Raw genomic sequence first — 19,831 nt, 5'->3', positions numbered from 1 at the left:
TTTCTCCAGTGCCTTCAACACTATTCTTCCCTCGGTTCTGAAGGACAAGCTGGAGAACTCTTGAGTGGACCATCACCTCACTACCTGGATTTTGGACTACCTCACCGACCGACCACAGTATGTGAGAACTCAGGGCTGTGTGTCGGACAGGGTCGTCTGCAGTACGGGGGCCCCACAGGGAACGGTTCTGGCTCCGTTCCTCTTCACCATCTACACTGCAGACTTCTCCCACAACTCCACCCAGTGCTTCCTGCAGAAGTTCTCTGATGACTCTGCAATAGTCGGCCTCATCACTGATGGGGACGACAAGGAGTTCAGAGGACTGACTCAGGACTTTGTGGACTGGTGCCAGCTGAACTACCTCCAGATCAATGCCAGTAAAACCAAGGAGCTGGTGGTAGACTTCCGCAGGCACAGACATCCTCCACTGCAACCACTGAACATCCAAGGTATGGACATTGAGGCTGTGGACAGCTACAGGTACCTTGGTGTTCATCTGAACAGCAAACTGGACTGGACTGATAACTCAGACGCCCCCTACAGGAAAGGGCAGAGCAGGCTGTACCTGCTGCGGAGACTCAGGTGGTTTGGAGTGGAGGGCCCACTCCTGAAGACTTTCTATGACTCTGTGGTGGCCTCAGCCATCTTCTATGGTGTGGTCTGCTGGGGCGGCAGCATCTCTGCTGGGGACAGGAAGAGACTGAACAGGCTGATCCGCAGGGCCAGCTCTGTTCTAGGATGCCCTCTGGACCCAGTGGAGGTGGTGAGTGACAGGAGAATGGTGGCTAAGCTGTCATCCCTGTTGGACAACATCTCCCACCCCATGCAGGAGACTGTGACAGCACTGAGCAGCTCCTTCAGTGGGAGATTGCGGCACCCACGGTGTGGGACGGAGAGATTTCGCAGGTCTTTCCTCCCCACTGCTGTCAGACTCCACAACAAAGACTTTAACTGATCAAACACACACATCCACAAATGTGCAATAACACTAATGTGCAATAATCTTTTCTGGCATCGTTGTATTTTTACTCAGTTGTATATAGCATTTGTATTCTATTCTTATCTTATTGTATATTTTATTCTACTGTATATAGTATTTTATTTTATTCTATTCTGTACAGTTGTGTACTGTATTTATTCTTATTGTATTCTAATTTTTCCTTCATAACTTTTGCACTGTCCACTTCCTGCTGTGACAAAACAAATTTCCCACGTGTGGGACTAAGGTTATCTTATCTTACAACAACATAGACAATGTCTTCTCCCTGACAGGTGTTGTGGAAGTTTTCCACTTAAATAAAGCCTGCAGGTGAGCGGTAGCTAACATTCTTTAATCAAAACACACAGAACAGAAAACCAAGCTTGTGGAGAGCCTGCATGACCACGGGGCAGGGTCAGCAGAGTCTCACTTAGCCTAGCATGGCTCTCAGTTAAATACCTTCCACAGGAACAAAAGGCAGTACCCAGCTGTTTCACACCTTAAGGTTCACACTCCCTTGCTACCTCCCAGAGTCCTCGAAGAGACAAAAGACTCTTCCTGTGGAGTGGTCTGCTTCCCCCCCCCCCACTTCCTTCTTACAGTATGGGTGTGAGACATGTTAAAATCCAGTGGCACCAAGGCATTATACAATAAAATAATGTGATTAGTACATAAGTAAAAGAAATTCCATTACACAGGCCTGCTCCAGTTCATTTAAAAAAAACAACTATCAGGTGTTCAGTGTTGTATGACCCTAGAACTGGTGTACAGCCTACCACACCATCTTCAGATATAGCTGCACACATTGAGATGTTTCCCCCACGTTGTCCAGGGACTTGGATGGTAGCCCTTTGTCCAATAAGGTTACGTCCTCTGCATGTAGTTTTTGCCAGATTGAAACCGGCCTCATCAACAAAAATATACGTGTGATGATTCACAGCAGCGTCCAGCTCCATCACCCTCTACAATGATAATTTAGGTAGTTTTTTTTTTTAACTACTAATAGTTGTCAGTACTGTTACAGTAATTGCATGCTAGTTTAGTATTGTACCTGAATATATTCTGAACGCAGTTGTTTCACCCGGACATTGTTCCTCTCAAAAGGAACCAAGTAAATTTGTTTCATGGAAACCTGGTGCTTCTTCAAAAGCCGGGACATCGTTGGAAGGCTAATTGATGGCACATTGGCAAAGGTGTCATTGCTGTTCTCAATAGCCTGTTTGATTTCAGACAGCCGTATGTCATTCCTTGCCCTGACCATTTCCTCCACAGCCAACTCCTGCTGGTCAGTCAAAACACGTGGGCGACCACCACCAGGTTGTCTCCTGTTAATTCTGAGGATAATCATATACTGTCAATATTGAAGTATTACAAATTACATTACTGTAAACTGACAATTACATGTTGTTCATCTATACAATAGAGTACTATATTTTAGAAGTGAAGTTGCTATAGCAGACATACCGGTTTTCTTGGTGAAAAGTTCTGATGATAGAGCTGACAGTTGACCTTTGTAAATTAGGCTGTACCAACCTGGCAGCCTCAGCCATGGTAAAGCCTCTGTTAACCATATGGTCAACAATGATGGCCCGGACTTCATTAGAGATGATGGTGCGTTGTCTTCTGCCTACACTTCTCTGAAGACCACCTCTCTGTCGAGGAGCACCACCACCTCTTTCTCTTTGTCTGTGCCCACCTCTCTGTCGAGGAGCACCACCACCTCTTTCTCTTTGTCTGTGCCCACCTCTCTGTCGAGGAGCACCACCACCTCTTTCTCTTTGTCTGTGCCCACCTCTCTGTCGAGGAGCACCACCATCTCTTTCTCTTTGTCTGTGCCCACCTCTCTGTCGAGGAGCACCACCACCACCTCTCCGATGAAGGTTTCCTCTCCCTACGAGTCTATCCTGCTCCATATTTGAACAGTGCAAAGTCTCAAACACAGTTCTACTTATATGGTAACTAATTGTGATCATCAGGGGGAAACAATTAGCAATTAGTATTTCTGGATTGAAAGCTCTTGCAGCAATGTGTAACTTACAAATGACCAGACAACAATCAGTCAAGTTGGAAATCCATGGACATAATGAATGATTCATTGATTAAACATTAAGATCAGCTGAATGAAGTGACAGACAAATGTATTAAACTGACCAATAAGAGATGCACATCCAAAATTTTATAGTGATAACATTATGAAAGGCAGTAACTGTGAACGAAACATTTATTTAGATGAAACACTTATTTTGTGTAGTGTCAAGGATATTTTGTCATTATGTGTATTGTACTAACACAATTGAAAATATGCTGAAATGTTTGAAAAAGGTGCACTTTTGATGATCTGTTGTGATATAAGTAATAAGAGTTTTGGAAATGTACCAATTGCTTGTGAAAACTGCGCCAAACCAATAGAAAAAAACTGTAACAGATTAAAGTTTTCCATCACATTTTAAGTCAATATTGTCATTTCAGAATAAACTTTGTCAAACTAAATTCAAACCTAAATAAAGAGGAGGTTTCCCACCCTTGGTCTCAGACTCTCGGGGCTCCACTGCATGTCAGAAAAGATGTTATACCTTTTCCTTTCAGCACACTGATCTGACAAGTTCAGCTGATGTTTCATCAGAAAGAGTCTTCCTACAATAAAAACCTCCAGGAAGTATCAGATCAGTATTTAAAATCAGCTTAACATCATGGAAGCAGTAAAGCAGAGGGAATGAGAATGAATGGCACGTGACAAGAGAGGAGATGCTTCATCTGTAAACTATTACAGCCAACAAGGCAGCTTAACACAGCACTGCTTTTCAAATGAAGTGAAAGGCTTTCCAAGAAGGTCAAAGTTCATTCATTACTGAATCATTAAATACTACACATTAATCAGAATCAAAATACTTTATTAATCCCTAAGAAAATTTGTCATGTAGCCACTTTAAAGTTACTTACACTGGAAACAACATCAGCAAGAAGAGATATAAGACTGTGTGTAACTGTAAAATAAAATTACTGATTTATGTGCAATAAAATATAATATAGGGGTGGCTGTAGCTCAGGTGGCAGAGCAGGTCAGCCAATAATCAGAAGGTCGGTGGTTCGATCCCAGGCTGCATACCAAATATCCTCGGGCAAGATACTAACCCCACGTTTGCCTACTGGTGGTGGTCAGAGGGCCCGGTGGCGCCAGTGTCCGGCAGCCTCGCCTCTGTCAGTGCGCCCCAGGGCAGCTGTGGCTACAATGTAGCTTGCCAGTGTGTGAATGACTGAATGTAGTGTAAAGCGCTTTGGGGTCCTTAGGGACTGAGTAAAGCGCTATACAAATGCAGGTCATTTACCATTTAAAATAATATAAATCACACACCAAAGTACACACAGGACGTTTTATTAGTAAATTACAATGCAGACACATGCGCTGCCAAGGACATTTCAAAAATAATGCAGACATTTCATCATGTTTCATTTAAACAAGTTAAGAATCAAGCAGTGAATTGAGAAAACATTTGTTCTGTTTATAACAATTACAAAATGTATGATTGAACACCGATGATGCACTTTACTGCACATAGAAAATGATCCTAGCTGTAGAAAAACACATCCTTTTAATTTGACAAACACTTGATGCTATAAATGTGTTTGCAGTGACTGACTCGCCTGAGTTTGTTCCGGAAGCCACAGGTTAAAAGGTTAAATGAGGTTTATCGTCTCACACAGCATGCTCTTTGGAAACGGTTTCAGCGCAGCAGTTTGAGAAAATGTTTACGTGTTGCTTCCCTTTGCCTTGATGGAGTCACAGCACAGATGATGACAGGAAAGTGTTGCTGTGGGTGAAGACTCAGAGCAAGGGTTTCCCTGTGTGCAGCGTGTAGAGGTCTGTCTGTTGTGGATGTTAAAGACTAAAGCCTCACCGGCTCTTTAATCAGGCTGCCATATTGGAAGCATTGTTTCTACTTCTTCTGCTTTGAGGGATTAATAAAAGCAATACACACACGCACACGCTCGCTCGCTTTATTATTAATGAAAAACAGAAAAAAGAAAAACCTTCCATCATTCTGATGGATTTCCACTTTGCCTCTTAGTTATCTTTAAGCAGGTTTCACCCGAAGAGCATTTAACCAGCTCCACCAAGCAAACATGGCTCATTAGCATTATATAAACAAACACTACGATTCATATATCTTATATTTTCTTAAATCAGCAGGAATAATGTTTGTTTGTTTGAAACAATGACTTCGCCTAAACTTGACCTTTAAATCAAGCTGAGCTTGATGTGTCCCGTGTTGAGTGGTTGAGTTTAGATTGACTAAGGCTTTGTGATGCCATGAAAAGAACTAAAGAGGGCATCTTTTTAGATTTAGACCATGAAACCGTTTCTGATGTTTGGTGGTGTGTGTTTCACTTGATTGAACCCTGCATTATGTTTAAGCATCTCTAATTTTCCCCTCTGATCCTGCAGGGCATCATCCTGGGCTGCACCCTGCTCCCCATACGGGTCTTCCTGGCGTGGATCTTGTTAATCTCTGCTTGGATCGTCGCTGTGCTGCGATTGGCCGGCCTGTCTCAGGAGGAACGCTCCAAACCCTTATCAGGCTGGCGGCGCTGGCTGTTCCACCCGATCCTGTGGCTGCTGGGCCGTGCAGTGTTCTTCTGCGTGGGCTTCCATTGGGTTAAGGTGAAAGGTCGTAAGGCGGACGTGAAGGAGGCGCAGATCCTGGTAGTGGCGCCCCACAGCAGCTTCTTGGACATGGTGATCATGTTTCCAGCCGGGGTGCCGGCAGTTGTGTCGCGGTCGGAGAACATAAACCTGCCGGTCATAGGAGGTGAAGAGAGAGAGAGGGAGAGTGAGAGAGAGGGAATTTGTTTACTTTGCCATTGTTTATACACCTGGAAGCACCTGTTGGATCGCTAAAGAGTTTTTTTTTCCTTTTTAAAGTATCCTGATGGGAGCTGTTGGTGTTTCTTTGTTTTGCTGACTGAGACAGTTCACATTTTACAGGCTGAGCTATCACTTTAGTCATTTATATCACACCTTAGGCCAGTGGTTCCCAAACTTGTTTTGCTGGGCCCCCCTTTGTTTTACAAGAAAAATGTTCACGCCCCCCTCTCGCGCGCGCACACACACGCACGCACGAACACATCCTCCAACCACACACACCCATATTTTGCTCCACTGCAGTTTATTTCACACCTCAAACATTTAGTAAACAATTAAGCAAATACATGTAATCTGCAATAAATTACAGGTAGTAATAAAATACACTACTAACTCTTTTACGCTACGTCCGCACCTACACGGGTATTTTTGAAAACGCAGCTGTTTCTGTGCATTTGGGCTTTTCGTCCAAACGTAAACAGCCACGTTATTGTTTACATGAGATGAATTGCTTTTCATGTTTAAAGAATTCAATCCACCAGAGGCCTCAACACAAAACTCTGGTGTACTGTGAAGTGCAGAGAGACACCTCCTGCTCATAGGCTTAATCATCACAGTAGAATCTCTTTAGTCAAGAGACTAGAAGCATTAACTGTTTATTTTATATGTAAAAATCTGTGATTCAACCCCAACATGAATTCGATCTTAAAGGCTGTAAAAAATTATGCATCTACAGGTTTCAGCTGGCGAACCAGTGCAGCCATAAAAGGTGAATATTTCAGTCAAAGTGCAAGTGGTCAGACCCGGTAATGTAATTGAAGCAGTGCTTAAAAGGATGACCTTAAAGGGAGATCAGCTGGATTTAAATCCAGTATAGCTTGTTTTATTCTCTCTTTCTTTCCTTCTTTCTTGGAAGATCATTTCAGCAAACTTAAAGCTACTTAAGAAGAAATGAGGGAGACGTTCTGGGTTTTTGTGCGTACCATCTCCACTACTTCCACCTCAGCATCGATGCGTAGCTGATAGGTGAAGGTTAACAAATCCTTCTGCATCTGTATGGAATTATCCTCCATCTGGGCCACTGTGAAGATTCGCATTGAACATTTGCACCACACCTGGGCAGAGACAGAGCAGAGGGTTCAGCGGAAACTTTAAAGGCTTTGTTAGAGTTTAAGATCAACACTTTGTTTTCTTGCCTTGTGTTGTCGCAGGAGTCTGGAGCAGATTCTATCCGGACCTGCTGCCTTCCTTTCCTTTGTCCTCTTGGGCTGTCGATGTGGGGCTGGGCTGGGCTGGGCCGGGGTGAGGGATCCCCCCGCCCCCGCCCCCCACCAGGTGGGATGGTGGGGGGCAGAAATGAAAATCCATGTGAGAGATTATCTAAAGTTTGTTTGGAGTGGGGTGGGGTGAGGGATGGGGCTGACTCTGGTCTTGGTCTCTGCTTAAAGAGATGCATAGTCCTGTAAGAGATCAGGATGTTTGCTCAGCCGTGACACTGATGAGTGACGAGCAGCAGTTTAATGGAAAGGCAGATTATATGGTAATAACAAAATTTTAAGAAATTAGTCAAAATGAAAGGTTGTAACTTAAGCCTGTAAGCACACAAAATGTATTTCTTAACCTTTTTTTGGTACTTTTTGATTTATTTGCAACATATTAAAAAAAAAAAAAAAAAAAAAAAAAAATCTTGCTTCCCTTATAATTCTGTCCAAAAGCTGTGACCACAAAAAGAAAAAAAAAAAAAAAAAACTGAACGTGAGTCGATCGCATTCCCGCTGCTACTGCTGGGCGATATGGAAAAAATATTTATCATGATATGAATTATTTTATATCACGATATACCACCTGACCTGTGGTCATCTGGAAAGTACGCAGTTTGTAAACAGCGAGTGGAGAGGGTGCAGTCTTTGTTTTGAGTTACCGTAAAGCATGTCGCAAATCCGGGCGCACGTAAAGCAGCACCAGGTCGCAAAACCACAAGACAGAGTTTCTTTGCGAAAAATATTTTTTTATACTTTTAACTTTATGCAAGAGAAAATGGAGCATGTATAGTGAGAAGACAACACTAATATATTTGCCACAGGCTATTTAACCCTTTAAGATCTACCATAGAACCAAGTCCGCCAGAGCTTATCTTTACATTTTACATGCTGTAGTGCCATTTGTGGGAGCATTTCAAGTTTCCATACATCAATACAAGTGTTATAGCCCAAATTTTAATAATATGTATGCATTAAGTCCATAGTAACTACATAAATTGCAAAAAAGTGCAATAAACTAGAAAAAAATTGAAAATCGTTTTTGTTTTGTTTTTTTACAAATATTTCTAGTTAGAGAAATTTAAGAGGTGTATCCTTCAAAACTGTAAATACAAAAAAATTGCACAAAATACTTTCCAACCACGAGAAATTTATTTTGAGTGTCTTCATAGTTTTATTTTTGAGATGCACTAATTTTTTATATACACTACAGGAAAAATGAAAATAAATATTATAATGCAAATTTGCAAAAAAACAAAACAGCATGTGCATCAAAATAAACTATTTCCAACAGTGTAATTTGACTCCTAAGCATCCCAGAAACGATGCAGAAAAGCATAAAGTCAAACATGACTTTTAAAAACACCAATATAGGCTTTGAAGGTAAAAAACTACATTTTCTGCGAAAATGACGTCACTTCCGGTTTCGGACAGGTAATGGCGGACATGCGATAGTTCGCGCTGACTTAGATTCCAAAGTAGGAAGTGTTATGAACAGCTGATCGGATCGGCAAAGCGTGTTTCGGGAATATTTTGTTTTTGTTGCTGGAAGTGCTTCTTATGTAATTTTTGCAAAGCTATATGTGGAAGGAAACTGTGACCTAGGGCAGGCTAATGGCATTAGATGTAAGTACAACTCCTCCGGTTTCATATGCAAAAAAAAATTATTGCGCTACCTTACGTGGTTCCAGTTCTACAGGGATTTAAAAATAGTTAGGCAAAACGGAGTGTGCCTGCTCCGACCGGTTGTAAAGGGTTAGTGATATATTTTATGTAATAATTTATAAAATTAGGGTTAGAAACGATAGAAGACAAATGGCACGATAGACACTTTTCTATCGTCCACACGATATATATCGTCATATCGCCCAGCACTACCGCTGCAATAGCGCCGCCAACGACATGCTGCAACTCGTTCCATAACAGCATCCTCTGCTGCAATGTACATACGAGTCTAGTTTGACAGGAGGCGAAGACCAGAAATGTAATTTTTCCTCCCACTACCAGGCAGGGTTTGTGAGCTATTTTAGCCCAGATGGCTGCAGTTAAAAGGTTACATCTATCTGCAGCTGTTCAGCAAGCACAGCGAAAGAGTCACAGAGCAGACATCAGTGAGCAGATGTGATTTTAGGCCAAATACAGCACAGAAGGAAAAGGAGGAGCTGGAGTGGATGTAGGCTGCCGAGCCCACCACCAATAACTTTTTAAATAGTCCTGCTAAAAGGAAGATGAACACACTGGAGCAATCACTTTGAGCACTTTCTACTATATGCATTGTTCACCTAGTCAAAGAGATTCATATAAGCCCTTTTTGGGTTCAGTAGCTCCCCCATGGATAAGTAAACATGCAGACTGTGGGAGCAGAGGATCGAAACACTGCCCTTCCAGCGACTATGGCTTTCTCTGGCTCTACCTCCTGACCTCCAAGTATCCAAGAAAGTTTCTTTGTCAGAGCGATGAAACTAAACTGCTCTGCAGACACAGAGTACAGGCTGACCAGAGGTCCTTACACAGAGGAGGACAGTAAAGTTACATAATAAAACAACAAAACAGAATGAAGACAATCGTAGTGATAATCTTAATACTGAAGGAGAGTTAATCCTAGACTGAGAGAGCCAAATCAGCATTATTAATGTCATGTGGGAGTCTTTGATATAGTCACTGACTGATGAGTACTTGTGAGGCCTTATAAAAGGAAACTGTTTGTGGTGCCAGGCACCAGCTGTATTGTGTGTTAGCGCTTCCCCAGCAGTAAATACTTTGTTTGCGTCATGTTTATCTGTCCAAAGATCCGTACGTATGCACACTAACCTACATCAGGCTGCGGCTACATCTTCTAAACAAACTGTGGTGTTTGTCCAGGACACTGTTTACATACTGGGTCCTGTCAGCGTGTGCAAACGGGGGAAATGAAATACTGTTAAAGTCATACATGCTGTGAGAAAATGCGTCACTCAGACTGATGCTAAACAGTTTAATGCAAGCTTTTCTCTGACTCTCCCTCAGGATACTATTCGCTGGACATACAAAGGAAGCAACTGGTGAGTCTGTTCACTTCTCCAGCTCAGAATCTGTGTGTTTTATTGATGACATTATGAGGCAGCAGAATGAATCAGGTAGTAGCCTCATGGACTTTGAACTTATTTTTTTGACTTTGAACCTGCTCACGGACCTGAGAAATGCTGCTCATCAGTTTTAACTGTCACCAATACACAGAAAGTGTTAGCTTCATATCAGTGTTATAAATCCTGAATGGTTAGTTATACAGAGGGCTACTTAACAAATAATGAATTTAACAGACAGTTCAGACAGTTGAAACTGAGACTGAATGTAAGCACAGGTTTTTGCACAGGTCCCGTTTTTAACTGGTGTCAAGCCAGCCTCCAATTCCAGCATTGCAGTCAAGCCAGCCTCCACTTTGAATACACAGGGAACCTAAAACAAAGTATTAAGGGAAGGGATGTGGAAACCGGATTTCAAAATAAAAGCTCCCGAAGCATGATTTCAAAATAAATACCAACTTACAGTAAATTAAGAGCACATTCACAAATATCAATTTCTCTTGTTTGCACACTCTAATGTTGGATACAAATGACATACCCTATTATTCTAGTAGCAACATGTCAATATTGAAATGCACAAGGAGATGGCTTTAAAGTAAAAGCCCTCTGAATGTTAATTTTTGAACTACTCTTTCAATTAATTCAGAATGGAAAATTCACGTTTCCACAGACTAGTTGCAGTCTATATTGACAGTATACAACCACAGTGATACCATGTTAATAACAATCATTCTTATTTTGCCTGTCAAAATAATGGCCCTTTCAATTTGACCATATATCGGTGTGCGTTTTCAATGACATCAGAAAGCTCTAAAATGGAAAATTGCTGTTTCCACAGAATAATTACTGTCTATATTGACAGTATTCCATCCCACAGTGATACCATGTTAATCTCAAGTCATTCTGATTTTGCCTTTCAAAATAATAGCCCTTTCAAATTGCCCATATGGGAAATAATCTTTCAATGAATTCTGATTTCTCTAAAAAGAAAAACTCTTGTTTCCACTGCATAATTTCACTCTAGATCAAGAGTATGCAACCCCACAATGATACCATGTCATTATCAAGTCAGTCTGATTTTGCGTTTCAAATGGCCCGTTGAAATTGCCCATTTAAGACCTACCTTTCAGTGATTTCAGAATGCTCTAAAAATGAAAATTTGTTTCCACAGGATAATTCCACTTTAGATCAACAGTATACAGCCCCACAGTGATACCATATCAAAATCAAGTAAGTCTGATTTTGCCTTCCAAATTAAAAGCCTTTTCAAATTGCCCAGAGACGACCTACTCTTTTAACGATTTCAAAATGCTCTTAAATTGAAATTTGCTGTTTCCACAGGATGAATCCATGTTAGATCAATAGTATCCAACCCCACAGTGATACCATATCAATATCAAGTCAGTCTGATTTTGCTTTCCAAAATAAAAGCCTTTCCAAATTGCCAATATCTGATTACTCTTGGAAGAATTTCAAAATTCTCTAAAAGAAAAATTCTTGTTTCCACAGGATAATTTCACTCTGTATTGACAGTATGCAGCCCCACACAGTATGTCATGTCAATATCAAGTCAGTCTGATTTTGCCTTTCAAATTAATGGCCCGTTGAATTTGCCCATATGTGATATACTCTTTCAATTACTTCAGAATGTTTTAAAAATGAAAATTTCTGTTTCCACAGGATAATTTCACTCTAGATCGACAGTGTGCAGTGTACACTATCACGGGGATACAAAGTCAATTTCAAGTCGCCTTGATTTTGCCTTTCAAAGTAATGTCCCGTTGAAATTGCCAATATATGACCCACTCTTTCACTGACTTCAGAATCCCTTAAACCCTTAAAAGCAAAGTTGCTGTTTACACAAGATCATTTCACTCTACATTGACAGTATACAACCCCACAGTTTTATCACGTCAATGTCTTGATTATAATTGTTTGTGAGGTACCTTTTATAATTAAACGCAGATGCTGTTAACAGGACAATTACTGTTTCCACTAAGTAATTGGAGTTCATGCAAACCATAACACAACTCTACAGTGGTAACATCTCAATCTCAAATCAATCTCATTTTGCATTTCAGAGTAAAAGCCCTTTGACTTTGTTTATAGGGGCTTCTCTTTCCATAACTTCAGAATGGCATTAAATGGAAAGTTCCAGCTTCCACCCATTAATTCCAGTTCCACTGTCTTTATGCTTCAGTGTTTCTCTAATCAGGAGTAGATGGTGATGACTTCTGTGAGATTATTATATTATCTTATGCAACGTTATACCCCTAATTAAAGATTGTGAAATTATTATGTAGTTTTAGTTTGCATTATTCTCCTGACTTAGAAGAAGGGGATAACTATTACATTTATTAAACTGATTTGTATTGCATTAGACTGCAGATTTATTGTGAATGAATGATATTGTTTTATGACCCATGATACTGCTGCGTTATAAGAAATACTGTTTTCAGAGAATCACTGCCTTATTTGTCTGATTAGAAAAGAACAGAGCATACTGCACAGGAAGCCAAGGTCATAACTTAGGCACCGTAAGAGAGAAACAATGTGAATGCTTAGTTTGGAGGGGGCTGAAGCTATAAGAATGTGAGAAACACTCAGACACTTCGAGATCAGGCGGACACCCTCCTGACCTGTAATAATAAACTACAAAAAATTGAAAATCGTTTTTGATTGTTTTTTACATAAATTTCTAGTTAGAAAAATTTAAGAGGTGTATCCTTCAAAACTGTAAATACAAAAAAGTTGCACAAAATAGTTTCCAACCACGAGAAATTTATTTTGAGTGTCTTCATAGTTTTATTTTTGAGATGCACTAATTTTTATATACTACAGGAAAAATGAAAATAAATAGTATAATTTGAGTTCTAAGCATCCCAGAAACGATGCAGAAAAGCATGAAGTCAAACATGACTTTTAAAAACACCAACATAGGCTTATAAGGCCCTTTCGCGAAAATGACGTCACTTCCGGTTTCTGGCAGGTAATGGCGGACATGCGATAGTTCGCGCTGACGTATATGCCAACGTAGGAAGTGTTATGAACATCGGCAAAGCGTGTTTCTGGAATATTATCTTTTTGTTGCTGCAAGTGCTTCTTATGTAATTTTTGCAAAGCTATATGTGGAAGGAAACCGTGACCTAGGGCAGGCTAATGGCATTAGATGTAAGTACAACTCCTCCGGTTTCATATGCAAAAAAACCATTATTGCGCTACCTTACGTGGTTCCAGTTCTACAGGGATTTAAAAATAGTTAGGGTAAAACGGAGTGTGCCTGCTCCGACCGGTTGTAAAGGGTTAATTATATATTTTATGTAATAATTTATAAAAATTGGGTTAAAAACGATAGAAGACAAATGGCACGATAGACACTTTTCTATCGCTCACACGATACATATCGTCATATCGCCCAGCGCTACCTGAAACCTTGTAGCAACGCCTGCCTCTGGCCTACCATTGTTGCTGCTACTGCTAGGGCTCTCCTGGTGAAAGTGGTGAACAAATGCTTGTTAAGACCCAGCTTGCATAAAGTTTCAAACACAACTCCTAATCAACCCTACGCAAATCTACAGGCATTTTTCACACCACACAAAACCCCGCTGTAAGCTTTCCACACCTACCTCTCTGTGCCGATCAGATTTAGACAGTCGCATCTGTCTCAGCATCTGAGACCTTTGCTCCATCATCAGCGTCCTCACAGGTATATGATGTCACTGTCGTGCAGAGAAGAGGTACATGGACATGCTCAGAAGAGGTGAGAAAACAGCTGTTGTAGAGATTAGTGGAAAACAGACTGGAATTTATATTTTATTGAGATCTCAGGTCCACATTTAACCTTATCCGGTCTTTAAGTGATGACGTGACGAATCCTACTTCCGGGCCTAAAGTAGTCTGCGTTTAATATGGCTTTTGTGTTGTTAACGTGTTTAATGTTTTGTATTTTCTTCTATTTAATCTCAAAAAGCTCCTAAAACAGTCAGTGATCACTGTTGACCTCCCTCGGCTTTTATTACTGCTAATCATTTAATTAAGCTCAGTTTTTAAAACCTTAAGATGCAACTACAGCCCAGCCCGTGCAGCAGTATATGAATGACTAATGTGGATGGATTATCTCAGTTGTTCTCCTGGCTGAAGTTTGGTCCGTTTACGGCATCCTGCCATGCGATTACATTTGTTCCTGACCGCCGAGAATCTTCACGTTAACTTTTATCGAGCGGAAAAAAGTTAGCTTGTTTATATTATGCTCACATAGCTGCGTCGCTAGCGGTCACGTAGCACATAGTTATATACCAGCTGGCCAAACTTCAGTAACCCTACAAAAGTCACTGCTGTTTAGTTTTCTGTCTTCATTTATGTCAGAAGTGATAGCAGAGCTGTACGTTTGAATTTGTTTCCAAAACCCCTGCAGTCAGGACATGCTATATTGTATTTAGATGGAAGCTAGCGAGCTAACTTCCTGCTAACTTCTAACTCCGTTAAATATCATAAATTCCATTTTCATGGATGCCTGGATGTTAAACTCAATTGCTACACCTGGTAGAGCAGAACACTGATCATTTTATTAAAAATGAAAGACTTTAGAAAGTTTTTCAACTCTCAGTAATGCCTCAGTGATCGTTTGATATATGGACCTGCAGCGGAGTTTAAGCCCAGACACGGCTAGTGACGTCAGACTTAAAGACTGGATATTCACGCAGTGGTTCAGTTTATGCACTTTAAGAACTTCATCCAGTTCAGAATTAACATTACACGCAATTCTTTGAACTGCGGGAGGAAGTGCGAGTACCCGAAGGGATTTAAAGCAGGTTCCTTCTTTCTGTTTTCATGTTTAAAGAATTCAATCCACCAGAGGCCTCAACACAAAACTCTGGTGTACTCTGAAGTGCAGAGAGAGACACCTCCTGCTCATAGGCTTAATCATCACAGTAGAATCTCTTAGTCAAGAGACTAGAAGTATTAACTGTTTATTTTATATGTAAAAATCTGTGATTCAACCCCAACATGAATTCGATCTTAAAGGCTGTAAAAAATTATGCATCTACATGTTTCAGCTGGCGAACCAGTGCAGCCATAAAAGGTGAATATTTCTACAATGTAAATCGTCATGAAGAAGAAAACCATTGAATGAGAAGGCGTGTCCAAACACTCACTCTCTGATATATAAGAACACACACACGCACACACAAACTATGACTATTAGGAAATATTCTTTGGTACTGACACAAGATGAAACATGAGAGAAATATGTAAGATGTACAGGATCACCTGACAAAGCTGTTCTGTACAGTCCTGCAGCAGTCTGGAGCAGATTCTATCCGGACCTGCTGCCTTCCTTGCCTTCGTCCTTTTGGGCTGTCGATGTGGGGTTGGGTTGGGCTGGGCCGGGGTGAGGAATTCCCCCCCCCACACCACACCACACCACACCCACACCCACACACACACAAGGTGGGATGGTGGGGGGCAGAAATGAAAATTCATGTGAGAGATCATCTAAAGTTTGCTTGGACTGGGGTGGGGTGAGGGATGGGGCTGACTCTGTGCCCCCCCCCTCCAGCTATCAGAACTGTCAGCAGCAGGGCCCACGTAGGTTCCCAGTCATCTTTCCCGTGGCCAAACACCTGCCAGAAACACACAGATTTCAAATATACACACACAACCCAGCAAATCACACTATGTTTAAGGAAATGGCAAGTACTGCAAATGGAAAAATAAAAATCTGATAGAGAGTGGAAGGAGACAATAGCCTGAGCACTGAGAATCAAAGAAATAATCAAAAGCTTCAGTGAAAGCAGGAACTGCAGAAAATACAGCATCTCCAGGTAACTACTAATTACACTTAAACTACCTAAATAAATGGGTCACACTGTACATGAGAGAAAACATAAAACACCATCACTTTAAAGCATTTTAAAGCACCATGGTTTAATCAACAGGGTTCATGCGCTTTTTTCAGGGTCAAATTCAAGCACTTTTTAAGCACTTTCAGGGTCCCTTTTCAAGCTTTTCCAGCACATCCCCATCCCACCCCCCATCAAAAAAAAAAAAAAAGAAAAAAAGAAAAAAAAAAGTATGCATGTTTCAATTCGCATCACCTCAGTAAGACCATGTAAAAATTAAAACAAATCATCCTAGGTGAACAAACACTTTTGTTCCCCCTTTTTTAAGAAATAGAAAAACGCACCACACAAAAATACTGCAAAAGGAAACGGTCGCCTTATATACATATTGTATAAACTCAAAATGCACATTTCACTTAAAAATTGAGATGTGAAAATGTGAACAAATCAACTAGTTAGAGATATTCTTCTCCTGTTCAAAAAACCCAAAAAGAAATAAAACTTCTCATCAGATATTGATGCTTTTGTGACAAAAAAAAAAAATAGGAGACAGATGTTTGTTTGTTGTTTTTTAAGTTAATTCCCAATAAAACTAACTGTTTTATTGCTAACTACATTGCTGTCTGTATTATTGCTGAAGTCATAAATGATCACCTTTAAAGTGTTTGTGCTAATAACATCATGTACAGTCAGACAGGCATGGAGAACAGCACTGACTGGGAGGCTTTGAACAGATCACATAGTTCAATTCAACATATAAGACTGTAAGAATGCACAAGCATCTACTTAAAATCTATTGAATTTATTTAATGTGGGCGATTGTGGCTCAAGAGTTGGGAGTTCGCCTTGTAATCGGAAGGTTGCCGGTTCAGCCCCGGCTTGACAGTCTCGGTCGTTGTGTCCTTGGGCAAGACACTTCACCCGTTGCTTACTGGTGGTCAGAGGGCCCGGTGGCGCCAGTGTCCGGCAGCCTCGCCTCTGTCAGTGCGCCCCAGGGTGGCTGTGGCTACAATGTAGCTTGCCATCACCAGTGTGTGAATGTGTGCGTGAATGGATGAATGACTGGATGTGTAAAGTGCTTTGGGGTCCTTAGGGACTAGTAAAGCGCTATACAAATACAGGCCATTTACCATTTATTGAATTTATCATCTGTGATGTTATGTACAATTCCAATGTATTTTGTTCATCTCCCTTAAATAAACAGGCAGCCTTAAAGTATGAAATATTCACATACAAATACACAAATGTGTCTACTGTCTCAGTGGCTGATAGTGCCCCACAGGCCTCAGTGTGCGCTTGAAGACATTTATAATGTTTAAGTAGTTTAATGTGCAGGTGCTGACGATAAACACATTTTGAATGAAAGCCAGGGAACTTTGGTAGCACAGAAACAAGTGGCTAGTCTTTGTGACCATATGGATCAGTCCCTCATATCACCATTATTTCACCCAAAGGCACCAAGTTAATACTCAAAAAAAGCTGCAGTAATACACACAAATATAAACAGTACTTGGTGACACTTTGCTTTTAGCCTTTAACCCTCTGGTGTCCAGGGTATAATTGGCCGTTTTTGACTACTTTTGATTTGACCTCTATATTTCACCTTTAAAAACTGTTTATCTTGCCAATCTGTTATTTTCTCATTTTGACATATTGTATCAGCACAATTTATCCAAATTCAGACAAAATTTAAAATACAAGTAGAAAGTGATATTTTTGACTGTAAAAACCACAAGCATGTTTAACGAATCATTTTCATAACTTGAAATGCAAATAGAAATTGTACATTTTTAAAAAAAAATATGCACAAGTTTTGCAAACAACAGAGTCATATGGTACTATTTACCTAAAAACGCAGCCAAGGCTCAGACGTTTTTCATATAACCATTTAAAACTAGTTACAGAACAATCAGGTGTTCTGCCAAAAATAAGAAGGCACACAATTTATTTATGCAACTCCAAAAAATAGTTAGACAGCACAGGGGTAAATCCTGCAGGTCTGACAGCAGGTGTGTCACTCAGCGTTTACACTGCAATCTGCCTTTGGTGGCTTTTTGCAGCAACTGTGACATTCACTAGTAGAACTGACACACAAAACAAAACAACAACTACACTACACACTAACTACACAAGACAACACACTAACTTGAGACTCCAAACATGATAAACATCACAAATCTCTCACGTATCAAAACTCTCTCTCTCTTTTTCGCTCACTCGCTCTCTCCCTCTTCCCTACAACCAAATACCACATGTTGCCATATCATTTTTTGATTGGTCGACATGGTACATTTTTCCACCAATAGGGAAGGAGTGTTTTTTCTTTTTTTCACTCACAAGCAAAGCGTGTTTGCTAGCGCTCTCCATAAAAAACGCCGTTTTTACCGTTTCTTCCCGGAGTAAACGCCACTGTTTTATTCAGAACCCCCCCCCCCCCTCAAAAAAACATCGGTTTTACGTGACCTATCAACACAATTTAAAAACTGGTATATAGCTTGAAGTCCACACGTTCGACCCAAGTTGAAATGGAGACTCTGGGTCCGTCGACCCCAGAGGGTTAATCAGAAAGCCTTAAGTTAGCTAGTTATGTATCGGGCTAATGTTTAAAGCTTTCACTTGAGTAAATTAACTCATATTACTGCTAAGTAATGTTAGCTAAGTTCACAGCATATTCCGTAATAGCGCTGCCATACTGCATCACACTCAGCGCACTCATCCCGACTGTCCGAGGGAGGGGCGGGGTCACATATTGAAACAGACGCAAGGCAGCCCAGGCGGGGAAATTTTGCTTTTGCGTCTCATTTTATTTCTCTATCTGATAAGAAAACAATTCAATCAGATAGCTATTTATTGTGAATGAAATACAGTTACATTTTCAAGCACTTTTAAGCACCACATCTGAAATTCAAGCACTTTTCAAACCTTGAAAAGATGACATTAGAATTCAAGCATTTTCAAGGATTTCAAGCACCCGTACGAACCCTGGTCTTTACACCCAGAGAAAAGTCTGGAGAACACAATGCTAACTGGAACAACAACAAAGCAAACAAAGCAACTCACCAGAAGGATCTCGACAGCTCCCAGGATGTACATGGCTCCAGCGAAGGTTGTGCCCAAGTAGAAGCACAGGCCTACCGCCCCCCAAACTCTGGACCCAAGGAGCGGCTGATCATGAAGTAGGAACCTCCCGCTGGAAGGGGGGGAGAAGCTGGAGGAGGAAGTTGTATGTAAGGGTTGGAGGAAGTGGAAATAAAGTGGGAAAAAGAGGGATGGAAATAAAGTTGGATGAAGACAGACACAGATTGGAGGGGGAAAAGAAGGGTGGACAAAGAAAGAGAGAAAGAGAGGAGGGGGTGGATGGTTAGTAACATTATGATGTTGGGAGGCAAAAGGGGAGAAAAGAGGAGTGCTTGTAGCATCGCTAACTAGCTAGCAACAAGCCTCCAACACAGTGCGTATGCTAGCGGCTAATCTAGCTAACGAATTAACAACAGAGTGATTTTAGAACTATAAGATGATAAGCTGTGTTTCTTTTTTTTATAACAGTGACATGGTTGTATTTACCTTAATTAAACGAGTCGTCAGTCGCGGTAAACAAGCAAAAAAAACTCGCGCCGCCAGGCTACGTAAAAAGTGTAGGGGGCGTGTTTGCGGTCACGTCCAGCGGGTGTGTGGGCGGGAGCGTTACACAGTCGCTCCACCTCAAGTCACTACTGCGCAGACTCTGGCTCCAAATTTGCAAGATGGAGGCCTCCACAAGCGGGGTATTTCAAGAGCGGGTATTTTGGCTTCATTTTTGCACAATGGGAGGAGGCGGTGTCGCGTCG

General features: G+C 41.0%; 1 protein-coding gene and 2 long non-coding RNA genes across 5 annotated transcripts; all 3 read right to left on the bottom strand.

Moving 5' to 3' along the window:
* Nucleotides 1-1,604: 1,604 nt before the first annotated feature.
* Nucleotides 1,605-3,357, bottom strand: LOC109200706 (uncharacterized). 3 transcript variants are annotated; one of them, XM_019356292.2, is made up of 4 exons: nt 2,841-3,357; nt 2,444-2,651; nt 2,031-2,313; nt 1,605-1,941 (listed from the first exon to the last, which is right to left on the bottom strand). In XM_019356292.2, exons 1-4 carry the CDS (start codon nt 3,073-3,075, stop codon nt 1,690-1,692), a joined length of 978 nt encoding a protein of 325 aa, XP_019211837.1. In that variant the 5' UTR covers nt 3,076-3,357; the 3' UTR covers nt 1,605-1,689. The 3 variants fall into 3 exon arrangements, with proteins under 3 accessions (XP_019211837.1, XP_019211838.1, XP_019211839.1); XM_019356293.2 differs by lacking the exon at nt 2,841-3,357 and adding an exon at nt 2,676-2,799 and having other exon boundaries at nt 2,444-2,627; XM_019356294.2 differs by lacking the exon at nt 2,841-3,357 and having other exon boundaries at nt 2,444-2,798.
* A 979-nt stretch (nt 3,358-4,336) lies between these two features.
* On the bottom strand, nt 4,337-6,954 carry LOC112845460 (uncharacterized). Its single transcript, XR_003218277.1, has 2 exons — nt 6,824-6,954; nt 4,337-5,771 (listed from the first exon to the last, which is right to left on the bottom strand). It is a non-coding gene; the product is annotated as an uncharacterized LOC112845460 (long non-coding RNA).
* Nucleotides 6,955-7,163: 209 nt separating this feature from the next.
* LOC109200703 (uncharacterized) lies at nt 7,164-19,621 on the bottom strand. Its single transcript, XR_002060854.2, has 5 exons — nt 19,569-19,621; nt 19,065-19,212; nt 15,433-15,785; nt 13,788-13,880; nt 7,164-7,300 (listed from the first exon to the last, which is right to left on the bottom strand). It is a non-coding gene; the product is annotated as an uncharacterized LOC109200703 (long non-coding RNA).
* Nucleotides 19,622-19,831: the final 210 nt, after the last annotated feature.

Source organism: Oreochromis niloticus, unplaced genomic scaffold (assembly GCF_001858045.2).
Source record: "Oreochromis niloticus isolate F11D_XX unplaced genomic scaffold, O_niloticus_UMD_NMBU tig00007421_pilon, whole genome shotgun sequence".
NCBI lineage: Eukaryota > Metazoa > Chordata > Actinopteri > Cichliformes > Cichlidae > Oreochromis > Oreochromis niloticus.
This window is presented reverse-complemented; position numbering and strand designations above follow the sequence as displayed.